Source organism: Aedes albopictus, chromosome 3 (genome assembly GCF_035046485.1).
Source record: "Aedes albopictus strain Foshan chromosome 3, AalbF5, whole genome shotgun sequence".
Lineage (NCBI taxonomy): Eukaryota > Metazoa > Arthropoda > Insecta > Diptera > Culicidae > Aedes > Aedes albopictus.
The window spans coordinates 328170035-328184531 of NC_085138.1; the positions used below are offsets into that span (position 1 = coordinate 328170035).

Sequence of the window (14497 nt, forward strand, 5' to 3'; positions counted from 1 at the left end):
TGAATCTACTTTTACCCGCAATCTTCTTCTTCTTCTACTTTCTGGCCAACTAGCACCGTTCGGCGCCAGTTGTGTTTTACGTCGGCTGGGTCTAAGAGCTAAGCCTTGAATTCCGACGCTCCAGGGAGACAGCCACCACACCTGAGGACCCTACATATCGAACCCATCAACACATTGGCCGGGATCTTCGGCTTTACTTCCTATCCGAGGGAAGGCGTGATCATGGATTTTATGTCTCAGAAAATCCCATCGGTGTCGACGGGAATTGAACTCCGACCGACTGGGGTGAGAGGCAACCACGCTTACCACTACACCACCGACGCCGACTACCCGCAATAAAAGATACGCACGAGATTGTCGCCTAGAGAAACAGATCTGTTTTTAAATTTTCCATCACAGGGCTCTTTGGCACGGTAAAGACTGGGTATGCTGCGCAATTCAGATCCCATTATGATCCACTAGCCTCTGCCCAGCAACTCCTATCCCTACCTCCTCGTGGTACCGGCCGGAAACTATGAGCAACCTTAGGGAAGGTTGGTCATAGGCTGACAGGGAAGGGCGGAGGGGTTTCTTCGGCAAACCTGAGCGTCTGTTCTCCAGGAGGAGCGGCTCACAATAGCGTCTGATCCCCATGTTAGGAGCGGCTGATCTACGTCCGAGTGCCAGGGAAGGATTCTAAGCTCAACTGTGCACTCTCCGGAAAGTAGGGGGTTGGTGTCAAGCCCTACGAGCCAGCCGTAAAAAAAACATTGTAACGGAAAATCAGCAACAGAATAATACTAACCGAGACCAACGGCAACGACCCCAGCGAACAAAAAGGACTTGCGATTGAAAACTCGGTACGTGGAACTGCCGATCTCTCAACTTCATTGGGAGCACCCGCATACTCGCCTATCTACTGAAGGACCGCGGGTTCGGCATCGTAGCGCTGTAGGAGGTGTGTTGGACAAAATCCATGGTGCGAACGTTTAGAGATAATCATACTATCTACCAGAGCTGTGGCAACACACGCGAGCTGGGAACAGCTTTCATCGTGATGGGTGATATGCAGAGGCGCGTGATCGGTTGGTGGCCGATCGACGAAAGAATGTACAGGTTGAGGATCAAGGGCCGATTCTTCCACTTCAGCATAATAAACGTGCACAGCCCACACTCCGGAAGTACTGATGATGACAAGGACGCATTTTAGGCGCAGCTCGAACGCGAGTACGATCGCTGCCCAAGCCACGATGTCAAGATCATCATAGGAGATTTGAACGCTCAGGTAGGCCAGGAGGAGGAATTCAGACCGACGATTGGAAAGTTCAGCGCCCACCAGCAAACGAAAGAAAACGGCCTACGACTCATTGATTTCGCCGCCTCCAAAAATATGGCCATACGTAGCACCTTTTTCCAACACAGTCTCCTTTATCGTTACACCTGGAGATCACCACAGCAGACGGAATCTCAAATCGACCACGTTCTGATTGACGGACGGCACTTCTCCGACATTATCGACGCACATTGGAGTAAATCACATCAAAACCTGATCATAAGTGGAAAAACTCAAAATGAAGTAATTGGGTTTTCCGTTGTGTTTTTGCTAAGTGCAGTTATCGTGTAATCGTTTGACAGCTAAGCAGTGTCCAAATGTTTTGTTTACGCTTATCAGAAGAGGTTAAGTGAAGCTGAAGTTTAGCCGTTTTCTTTGATATGACTCACAGCGCGTACTAGTTTTGACCGTACAAAGTGAATGAAATTGATAGTCAATCAATTCAACGATGCAGTTTGTTAAAGGAAGTTAATGTTGTTATTCTTTTATTTTGAAACTCAAACAAATTGTCGTTGAATTTACATATAATATATGAAAATATTGAAAAAAATATTTGATGGAATCCTTTACCGTACATTCAAAATGAAATAAGTTGATTTTCCGGCTGTTTCCGGGAAATCTGCTTTATGTGTATGATAAAACTATTGTTCCTCTTTCAAATGCAGAAAGAAAACCTTCCGGATGTTTCCGATTTCAAAAGTTGCAACACTTTGAAAAAATCGTGATAATTATATTATTATATGATACTAGCTGTCCCCGGCAAACTTTGTCTTGCCTACTGCGTTTTTTGACGTTTTAAGTTTCCATCCAAGACCAAGTCCCCGGTCACAAAACGTATGTAAGATCGATTTTTAAAAACTCTCAATTTTTCCATGTTTTTTGCCTCATAAACCTTCCTTGGGTGAAAACTAACAGTACAAAACTAAGACGATTATAATCGGACCTTCCGTTCGCAAGTTATGCGCGGTCCCACGTATGCCACTGCATTTATATATATATATATATATATATATATATATATTATATATATTATTTGCCTTAAAACACTATTTGGCCCTCTGAACGTATTTTTGCTGAAAACTAGAATTCAACAGCTTTCAAGTAAAAAAAAGAAGTTTAATATTGGTCAACTGGTTCAAAAGTTGTGATTTTTTGAAAAAAAAAAATAGTTTCGAAAAATCTTGACTTTAACAATCATAAAATTGGTCACCCTAATGTCGAAATAAAAAAATACGAAAACTATGAAATACGTTTCATTACTAATTTGGGTTGCATTTGGGTTGCGAAAATGCGTCAAAATAATTTTGATCAGTTTTGATGTACTAGGTGCTCCACTGTGCGACGTGAGGACCTATCGTGGCGCCAACATCGACTCCGACCAGTATCTGGTGATGGTCAAACTGCGCCCAAAACTCTCCGTCATAAACAATGTACGGTACCGGCGACCGCCACGGTACAACCTAGAGCGACTGAAGCAACCGGATGTCGCCTCAGCATACGCGCAGAATCTCGAGGCAGCGTTACCAGATGAGGGCAAGCTCGATGAGGCCCCTCTAGAGGACTGCTGGAGTACAGTGAAAGCAGCCATCAACGACGCAGCCGAGAGCACCATCGGGTACGTGGAACGGAATCGATGGAATGAATGGTTCGACGAAGAGTGCAGCACTGTTTTGGAGGAGAAGAACGCAGCGAGGGCGGTAATGCTGCAGCAAGGGACTCGACAAAACGTGGAACGTTACAAACAGAAGCGGAAACAGCAGACCCGCCTCTTTCTGGAGAAAAAGCGCCGCCTGGAAGAAGCAGAGTGTGAAGAAATGGAACTGCTGTGCCGTTCCCAAGAAACATGGAAGTTCTATCAGAAGCTAAACGCATCCCGCAACGGCTTCGTACCGCGAGCCGAAATATGCAGGGATAAAGACGCAGGTCTCTTGACGGACGGACGTGAGGTGATCGAAAGATGGAAGCAGCATTTCGATCAGCACCTGAACGGCGTGGAGAACGTAGGCACGGGAGCCCACGGCAACGGAGGAAACGACGACGCCAGTGCAGCGGAGGACGGAAATGAACCAACTCCCACGCTGAGGGAAGTTAAGGATGCAATTTACCAGCTCAAACCCAACAAAGCAGCTGGTAAGGATGGCATCGCAGCTGAATTCATCAAGATGGGCCCAGAAAAGTTGGCCACCTGTCTGCATCGGCTGATAGTCAGGATCTGGGAAACCGAACAGCTACCGGAGAAGTGGAAGGAAGGGGTAATCTGCCCCATTCACAAGAAAGGCGACCATTTGGAATGTGAGAACTTCAGGGCGATCACTATTTTGAATGCTGCCTACAAAGTGCTATCCCAGATCATCTTCCGTCGTCTGTCACCTAAAACGAATGAGTTCGTGGGAAGTTAACAGGCTGGCTTCATCGACGGCCGCTCGACAACGGACCAGATCTTTACCGTACGGCAAATCCTCCAGAAATGCCGTGAATACCAGGTCCCAACCAGGTCATCGACTTCAAAGTGGCATACGACAGTATCGACCGCGCAGAGCTATGGAGAATCATGGACGAAAACGGCTTTCCTGGGAAGCTGACTAGACTGATTAAAGCAACGATGGACGGTGTGCAAAACTGCGTAAGGGTTTCGGGTGAACTATCCAGTTCATTCGAATCTCGCCGGGGACTGCGACAAGGTGACGGACTCTCATGCCTACTCTTCAACATCGCTCTGGAATGTATGATGCGATGAGCCGGCCTCAACAGCCGGGAACAATTTTCACAAAATCCGGTAAATTTGTGTGCTTTGCGGACGACATGGACATTATCGCTAGAACATTTGGAACGGTGGCAGATCTGTACACCCGCCTGAAACGCGAAGCAGCAAAGGTCGGACTGGTGGTGAATGCCTCAAAAACAAATTACATGCTGGTAGGCGGAACCGAACACGACCGGTTCCGTCTGGGTAGTAATGTTACGATAGACGGGGATACTTTCGAGGTGGTGGAGGAATTCGTCTACATCGGATCCTTACTGCCGGCTGACAACAACGTGAGCCGTGAAATTCGGAGACGCATCATCAGCGTAAGTCGGGCCTACTACGGGCTCCAGAAGAAACTGCGGTCGAAAAAGATTTACCCACATACCAAATGCTTCATGTACAAAACGCTAATAAGACCGGTGATCCTCTACGGGCACGAGACATGGACCATGCTCGAGGAAGGCCTACAAGCACTCGGAGTTTTAGAGCGACGTGTGCTAAGAACGATCTTCGGCGGTATGCAGGAGAACGGTGTGTGGTGCACGGAAAGATCGATGTACACAGAGCAAGGAGTAACTTTCACGCAGCGATCGAAAAGACAAAAGATTTCATGCAAACTTGTGTGAAATTTTACGCAAATTTGTGTAACACCGGATCAGCACATTTTTTGTGCTGATCCAGTCGTACGCAAGCATGAGTGAAAAACCCTTTGTCTTTTCGCAAGTTACTCATTCTCTGTGTTCTTTCGTTTAAGGGTGTGGAGAAGGATGAACCACGAGCTCGCTGCATTTTACGGCGAACCCAGCATCCAGAAGGTGGCCAAAGCCGGAAGGATACGGTGGGCAGGGCATGTTGCAAGAATGCCAGACAACAACCCTGCAAAGCTGGTGTTTGCAACTGATCCGGTTGGCACAAGAAGGTGTGGAGCGCAGAGAGCACGATGGGCGGACCAGGTGGAGCATGACTTGGCGAGTATTGGGCGCGACCGAGGATGGAGAGCGGCAGCCACAAACCGAGTATTGTGGCGTACTATTGTTGATTATGTCTTGTCTTAATGATGTTGAACAAATAAATCTATGTATGTATGTATGTATGGCTCTTTGATAATTCTTGAAAAAGGGTCGCCACATGGCCGGATGAAGTGATGCTTACTGCGTCTGCACGTGCTATTTGAACTGCGATTGAATTGAAGCAACACATAAGGCCCTGGAAAATAGTCGCCATAATTGTGTTTTTCTTGCAACACACAATAAAACATGCGAAAAACAAGAAAAAACTAAAAAATATAATTCTGCCCCAAATACTATTACGGTCGCCATGTTATATGGTATGCCATCAGATATGATTAGTAGTCGGCTCCAGAGGTAGGTTAAAGCACGTTAAATCTTTTCATAAAACGGCGCTAACGTATGGAGCGTAAGGTGCATAACGACGGTTTGAGCATTATTTGATGTGTATGGAAGAAATATTTAGTTGAAAACAAGGTCTTGTAGAAGTCTAACCCGTTTATAAGATGCTGGTCCCTCATGTTTCTCCATACGGCCATTGCCTTGAAAGTTGGAGAAAATCAACCAAAAAGCATTTCGTGTGTGACACAATGTATGGGTTTACGAATAATGCTCGGTGATAAAGATGAAAACGATATCTGGCAGCGTTGAACCACGAGTTACACCAAAAGCATACATACATAACTGCAGGCTGCGTTGGGCTGGTCATGCCGCATGAATGCCGGAAGAAAATAATATTTAGTATAGAAGCACGAAAAGGTTGGTGACTCAGTGGTAGACCGTGCATACGATGGCTGTTTGTAACCGAGATGTCTACTGTCCAGGGGACTGGATGCAATTGGTCCAGGACCAGGTTCAGTGGAGATGGAGAAGGATTTTTTATTCGGTGTAGAATTAACGGAGCAAATTGCAGAACAGTTTCACCATTCATGTAGGTACTCATTTCATCAACACGTTTTATATTTGGACATATCAACCGTGCTATCAAAACATTCATTGCCAAGGTCACTGCCATCACCACACATGCTGTAATGATCGTAATACATAACTCTAACAACAAAGTGTGAAACGCGCATATCAAAACCATGAAACAATTTATGCACACGAGGCACAGACGGGAAATTATTCTAAACTACCGTCAAGCGCAGCAGTAGTTGGCAGCATCAGCTTCGTCAAATCTAAATTCAAGAATACATAATACAGGCGAATGTCTTGTCAGCCCTTCCATCTAGTATACACACTATCCAAAACAGAGGTTGCTCCAGCATACTCCGGTCCAACAAGTGGAACTAACTCGACGAAAACGATATCGACGCCTATAGATATGGATAACACATCAGTTTACGGCCCAGTGAGTGTGGTGTAGCTGTAGAGAATTTTCCATGCTCAATAAAAGGTACAATTGCTTGCTCTGATATTGCGACATGAAGTGATAGGGAGAGGAAGGGGATTGAAGTGAGAATGATGCTCATCGGTGGGTGACAGTCGCTGCTGACTGGTTCCAAAGTCTGCACCGGCAACACGAGATCATATCGGGTGTCGTCGTATCGTGCGATATGTTTTGATGATAGGCCTCACACGTATTGGCTCGTTCATTGCAATTTGCAATTGTCTCTCGCTCCCTACCGGCGTACCTACTCCCACCACACCGTGTGCTCTGCCGGATGCCAAACATAGGCTCTACTCCAACGGTAGTGTTTCCCAAATCGAGCGGAGTATCGGAAACGGATTTTCGATTTATACTCCGGTCTTTCTTGTACGATATCAGTGTTGCCAATAATCAAATACATTGTCCATACAACTTTGTTTAACATCAAAACTTCCTATCTTGCTTCGAATCTGAGATATCAAGATGTAAATATTGGATTCAATGTTGTTCCAGTACTGTAGTATTGGCCTGTATTTGCTTTCGTTTGAACATTGTAGAATGAAACTTCAACAAAGACAAGTTCTCGGAATACTCTGGATACTTCAAATGGACTGAAATCGAGTCTAGTATTACATCCTTATAGCGAGTTCTAGACATTCAAATCTTCTTTTTTTTATTTTATAACTTCTGCTTTTATTTCTATTATTCGTATTCCAAAAATTTGACACCCTCTGCACACCATTATTGTGACATGTGATGGAATTAATACAACTTTTTATTGACGCGAGCCAACCGACCTAACGGACGCACCGACGCGACGGCTTGAACTTTGGACAGATTACTCGATTCCAGGACAAAATTATGTGTAATCATGCAATTCGCGAACAAGAAAGTTCCATGAAAAAGTGATGATAACCCCTTTCAAGGGTAACTTTCCGCTCTACATATGTTCATCGTTCACATTCGTCGATGCTTACTGGTAGGTGTACTTTGGACTTTTCAACTGAATCAGTTGATGGTACATTGGCTGGTACTTACTTCAAATCTCTCGGTAGAGTTCGAACCGTTGCATACACCATTGTGGGCCTATCACCACTCAGCAGATACAGAACCACGGCGGAGAGCACTGTTTGTGGGATGAGTCGTTGTCCGATTGCCACTGACAACGAACAGGCCACAGCTGTGATACATGCTAGTGTGGCCGTTTTTTGCCGCAAACTAAGTTCCACTATCATTTTGCCAGTTCGGGGTTATGTGGACGAATGCGGAACGGTTTCTTGTCCTCCCGGAAGGGTTTGAACTATTCTTGCAAGGGTTCCAAGCTAAGAGCAAGTCTATGCTCTAGAACTCTCAGCGAAACGATGTGTGCGTCTGAAAAACAGAGAAAATTTTAAATTAGAAAATGATGTTCAACCGGCAGACATCGCCGGGACGTCATCGAAATTTTTGATTTGTCTCGAACAGAAGGTAATTAAAATTCTGAATCATCTGGAGGAAACTTGGAGCGGTTGGAGAAAACCGTAGCATCAATTAGCGATAGGCGGACGATTATACGGCATCATGTTTTTCTTGTGCCAACAGTATCGCTTCTGGCGGTGAGTATGATTAGAACTAGCGTACTTGAACGGCTAATCTCCAATTGATTGATGTGTGGTTTCTCTGCTATCGACAACATACCGATGATCGCCTCAAATAAGGTTTGGCTACAGATTGATGATTGCAATACAACTGATATCTTAGCAGGGTGTCTTCAGATATTTGCTACATTACCAATCCAGAGGCTACTAAAAGGGCGACATCCGCCATGACTGCCAGTGCAGAACAAGAGCATTTAGTACGCTAATAGATGCTCCTTCTTCTGTTTCTGGTCGTAACGTGTCAATTGGGACAAAGACTGCATTCAAACATTTTTAAGTACTTAATTTATTATATTTGTTGCATCTCAACCTAGACCTTCTTCTGTCAATGACAATTTTGTATGTATATATATAAGTAGAGTGGCAGGTACGAAGATACTCTTTGCCCAAGTCAACGAAATTTCCATTACGAAAAGTTTATGGACAGACCGAGAATCGAACCCGTCACCTTTCTTAGCTTTATCTTGCCCACTAATTCATACTGTGTAGAAAAAAAACACGTGAAGTATGAAATATGTCTACTAATCTATTAATGTAATATGGGATGGGAACGCATGGTAATTGAAAGTTTCACGAAGTAAACCAATAAGTACAGTATAAACTCCAACAACACGGATGGTTCGAGGGTGCAGAAGAAATCCTAGAGCTAATTGGGGTATGATCGAATATCTTAGGCGTAATCCAAGATAGCGCCATACTTTCTGTGGTAAAGTTGTAGTACAAGAATAGATCTACAGCACAATGCCAACTAACATCAAATTTGTTGGCAATATGGCCGATACAGACGCTATGTAGAAGTAGTTGCTATGTACACTCGCCAGTAGAAACACTCATAAGTTCTCACATGCGATATCTCAAGATATTGCATGGCAAAGTCTCCAGTTAGCCTAGTGGTTAAGGCTATGGATCGCCAATCCGGAGACTGCGGGTTCGATTCCCGTTCCGGTCGGGAACATTTTCTCGACTCCCTGGGCATAGTGTATCATTGTCCTTGCCTCACAATATACAAATTCATGCAATGGCAGGCAAAGAAAGCCCTTCAATTAATAACTGTGGAAGTGCTCTAAGAACACTAAGTTGAAGAGAGGCAGGCCAAGTTCCAGTGAGAACGTCGAGCCATAAAGAAGAAGAAGAACTCGAAAATTTCTCCAAAAACCACCTCAAAACGAATTGTTGTTGAAAAACGGAAAGATAGAGCTACTGTTTACAATTATAAAAAGTTGGGTCGGCCATATTGATTTTGGCCGCTATCTTGGATTTTTATACCAAAACTTTTTTCGCCATGTTGGCAACCACCGATTTTGCAATTGAATTGAAAGCTGAGACATTTATACACAACATATCAAAAATATAGAGATGTCTTTTTCTCCTTTCAAAAATTATCTGCCGTTTTGTTAATCAAGCCACGTTTTCTTCATACATATTCATGCGCACCGGCAAAATTTTTGAAAATCGGTGGATGCCAACATGATTAAAAAAAAAGTTTTGGTATATAAATCCAAGATGGCTGCCAAAATCAATATGGCCGAACCAACTTTTTATAACTGTAAAAAGTAGCTCTATCTTTCTTCTTTTCTAAAACAATTCGTTTTGAGGTGGTATTTGGAGAAACTTTCGAATTATAACGGTTTAAATTAGCCACCATTTGACCAAAATCGAGGGGTCTGAAAAAATTGTTGTGGGTCTAACTAACGGGTGGTCCATCAATTTGAGTAACCAAATGCATTTTCCTTTTTTAGCGAGAACTTTCAGAAAATCGCCGCATAAACATTTTTGAAGACAAGGTATAAATAGTGGGTCGGTCTCAGCGAGAATTTCTCATTTATTAAACCCCTGGGATACAAGTGGTTTCACTTCAAGGCATACCCGAGCAGAGGAAAAAAACTCAATAATAGCATATTTTGATATGGAGAACAAAATGTGATACAGTCAGGTCTTTTTTTACGCGGTTTTCATTTACGCGGCCGCGTAAATGAAAACTCCATATAAAAAAAAATTTCATCGTCTTATTTTTGCATGATTCGTCGAGAAATGGTGAGACTTTATTTACGCGGTTTCTCGAATTTTGAACTGAGTTTTTTTTTACGCGGTACGTATCCCCCGCGTAAAAAAAAACCTGACTGTATTTGTTTGTTTGAGATAAGAGGTAAAAGTACTGAAAATAATATCTCAATTTTACTCCTGGAACATCATCATCATAGCACATTTAGCTCTTGGTAAGATCTAGCCAATAGCAGTGAGTTATTTGATTGATCTTCAAATATTTGAAGATCAATCAAATGTTCCAGGAGTAAAATAGAGATATTATTTTCAGAACTTTTACCTCTTATCTCGAATTTCGCGCCAACCCTTCTATGGGGCAGGCAGCACCCTCTCAGTACGAACGAAACTTTGTGGGCATAAACAATAGGTCTTTCTAAGCAACTTTGCATATTTTGTTTTTCGAAATTTTTCAAGAGTAACATTTGAAGAGGGCCTAATTTTTTTTCATAGATTTTTTTCAAATCGATGTAACTCAAAAATGACAAGACGTACAAAAAAGTTTTGTATGGCGGACTATCGTGAAATTCCATGAAGTTTTTTAGAAAAATATCTAAAAAATACGCAATTAATTCCTACACTGAAAAATAAAGGTTTTAAATATTTAAATCGATATTACAAAAAACCCTATGTTTTTAAATCGATGATTTTTTTTCTGGAGAAAGGTATTTCAATTACCAACATTTTCTCCAAACAATGTTGCTGTGACATATTTAAGGGAAAAAAGTTTTTCTAACAAAAACTTTTTTCATGTCCACATTGAGTGAATATTTTTCATCGTGTTTCGTGCTAACATGGCCATATATAAGTTCAGTAGCCTCTCATCAACCAATGAAACTTTATGGATGTTTAAAAAATTGATGAAGAAGCAATTTTGCAAAATCTAACATTTATCTAGACTACCATTTGAAAATAGCGTATTAGGGTGGCCCACACTTATATGAAAAACATAAAATTCGAAAAATGACAAGTCTTACCTCCTATATCGATTGTTTTGGACTCCCAGGAGCTACGTTCAGCATTTGAGCGAAAACGAGTTAGTCTAAGGGGTGATACACAAATTTTGTCACGCAAAATACGTCCATTTTCAACCCCCCTCCCCTCTATGTCACGCTTTTTATATGGGACCTCACGATTGTTTGTATGGGTCGTCACGTTCTGCAAAACCTCGCCCCCTCCCCTTCTAAAGCGTGACGTAATTTGTGCATGGCCACTAATGGGGCGCTCAACGAGCTTGAAGTTTGTATGGGAAAACTTGGCCAAATGTATGCAGAAATTTTAAGCTTTTGATTTTTGCCGCTAGGTGGCGCTGTAAGCGTTCAATTAATAAACACATTGGTATTATTGTAGGTCACTATATGCCAAACAACTTTGTTGAAGACCAGTAAGTGATCCGTCAGTGAGGCGAAGCATTGGGATTTCATTATTGGTATTTCTATATAAAGTTGTTTGGCATATCGTCACCTACAAGAATAGCTAAGGTTTTTAATTATTTTTTTTTTATTAATTGAACACTTGCAGCGCCACCTAGCGGCAAAAATCAAAAGCTTAAGATTTCTGCATACATTTGGCCAAGTTTTCACATACAAACTTCATGCTCGTTGAGCGCCCCATTAGGGGTCATGCACAAATTACGTCACGCTTTAGGAAGGGAGGGGGTTTTGCAGAACGTGACGACCCATACAAACAATCGTGAGGTCCCATACACAAAGCGTGACATAGAGGAGAGGGGGGTTGAAGAAGGTCGAATTTTGCGTGACATAATTTGTGTATCACCTCTTAGACTAAATCGATTTCGCTCAAATGCTGAACGTAGCTTCTGGGAATCCAAAACAACTGATGCAGGAGGTAAGGCTTGGCATTTTTTTCAAATAAATGTGGGTCACTCCAATACGCCCTTTTCAAATGTTAGTCTAGATAAATATTAGATTATGCAAAGTTGCTTCTTAAACAATTTTTTGAACTTCCATAAAGTTTCATTGGTTGATGAGAGGCTGCTGAACCTATATATGGCCATGTTGGCACGAAACACGATGAAAAATATTCACTCAATGTAGACATGAAAAAAGTTTTTGTTAGAAAAACTTTTTTCCCTTAAATATGTCACAGCAACATTGTTTGGAGAAAATGTAGGTAATTGAAATACCTTTCTCGAGAAAAAAAATCATCGATTTAAAAACATAGGGTTTTTTGTAATATCGATTTAAATTTTTAAAACCTTTATTTTTTAGTGTAGGAATTAATTTCGTATTTTTTGGATATTTTTCTAAAAGATTTCATGGAATTTCACGATAGTCCGCCATACAACACTTTTTTGTAGGTCTTGTCATTTTTGAGTTACATCGATTTGAAAAAAATCTATGAAAAAAAATTAGGCCCTCTTCAAATGTTACTCTTGAAAAATTTCGAAAAACAAAATATGCAAAGTTGCTTAGAAAGACCAATTGTTTATGTCCACAAAGTTTCGTTCGATTCTGAGAGGGTGCTGCCAACCGTTGGTCGAGTTGGCGCGAAATTCGTTTTGCTATTGATTAGATGGTTCAAGAACAAATTTTTGCTATTATTTTCAATACTTTTACCTCTTATCTCAAACAAACCAATATCACTTTTTGATCGTCAGTACTTGAACTCTGCCCGGGTATCACTGTTTGTCTGGGATTGCCAGTTTTAGCATCCATGTTATCCCAACCACAAGCAAATAAAAACAAAAACTCATTCTTCTCAATGAATGTGTTCCTCACGTGCAATAGACAAATTCCCCAGTCAAAACATCACGCGATCACACTTCAAAGTTCAATTCCTAGATAGATCACAATCCATGCCTATTAAGGTGGCCCACACTTATATGAAAAACAAAAATTTCGAAAAATACCAAGTCTTACCTCCTAAATCAGTTGTTTTGGACTCCCACAAGCTACGTTCAAAATTTGAGTAAAATCGGTTGAGCCTAAGGGGGCGCTCAAAACGCTTGAAGTTTGTATGGGAAAACTTGGCCAAATGTATGCAGAAATTTTAAGTTTTCGAATTTTGCCGCTAGGTGACGCTGTAAGCGTTCAATAATCAAACCCTTTGGTATTATTGTAGGTGACTATATGCCAAACAACTTTGTCGAAGACCGCAAAGTGATCCAACGTCTGCGAAAAAAGTTATACCCTAGGAAAAGTGAGGATAAACTTTATTGTTATTTTTCTAATACATGTAAAGGAATAATATCAATAATGAAATCTCAATACTTTACCCACGCGGCCACCCTAATGCCTATTCTATGTATATAACAATCATAAACTATTCCAAGTTGAGACGACACATGCCGCCTGCAGTCCGCCCTGTCCCATCGCCGAGTTGATGATAATAATTGACTTTCGCGTGCTAGCAAAGGTTAAATGATTTATAATTACCTTCCTCCCACGACTGACTGTTCCCTGTACACATGAGTGCATGTAATGCTCCGCTCAATGATGGCGTTACTTACGTAAAGAAACAGCTGTTGACTGACACACATTCCTCACGAATCAAGTTCACCGTCACGATTTATTTATTAAAAATGTTGGGTCTCTCTCTTCAGTCAGCTATTTTCCAAAACATACTCTACTCACATTCTTATTCGACTAGGCTCGTTTTTGATGACCAGCATGATTAACTAATAAGAAAAGCTTTTGGTGGGGGATTCATAGGGTAGCGGTCTAGGCTTCTTACTATGAATTTAGAAGATCATGAGTTCGATTCTCACCTCCTCCAGGGGTGAGTGGGTAACAGTATACATATATGTACAGACTATAAAAAATGCAGTCTTCAGACATTAAATGCATTGTAAAGTCTACGATCGCTTGTCAGCCGAAGGGGTTGCTGCACAGTACCGTCAGAAGCTAGACGAGAGGATAGGAGAGACCAACGGATCTGGAGATGTCAACAGCTTATGGGGAGTTCCACGAAGCAGTGACAACAACAGCGCAAGAGGTGACAGGTACCGCTCAGCGACGGCAACGTAATGGTTGGTTTGACGAGGACTGCCAACGAGTGACGAACGAAAAGAATGCCGCCAGAAGTCGAATGCTAGTGGCCGGTACCCGGCAGAACAGAGAGCGGTACAGGGTTGCAAGAGCAGAAGAGAAACGAATCCACCGCAGAAAAAAACGGCAACATGAAGAGAGTGTTATGCCTGAAGCGCAGGAAAGTATGGACAGGAACGATATGTGGAGGTTTTATGCAACTGCCAATGGCACGCGGCACAAGACTGCGCCAGTACCCGCCATGTGCAATGACCGGGAAGGAAATTTGCTGACAGACAAAACAATGGTGGCAGCCAGGTGGAAGGAGCACTTCGAAGATTAGTTGAATGGTAGCAGCGAAGGAGCACCCAGGAACAGCATTAACATAATGGATGAC

The 14497-nt window shown here is 42.3% G+C and overlaps 1 protein-coding gene across 3 annotated transcripts in view; it reads right to left on the reverse strand.

The window, feature by feature from the left end:
• Window positions 1–14497, reverse strand: part of LOC109427035 (long-chain fatty acid transport protein 4) — a 55331-nt gene that overhangs the window by 31300 nt on the left and 9534 nt on the right. For all 3 annotated transcript variants that reach the window (XM_019702580.3, XM_062842884.1, XM_029865290.2), the window contains exon 2: window positions 7473–7805. In XM_019702580.3, the coding sequence (XP_019558125.3) occupies window positions 7473–7669 (197 nt within the window). In that variant the 5' untranslated portion in view covers window positions 7670–7805. The remainder of the gene's footprint in view (window positions 1–7472; window positions 7806–14497) is intronic.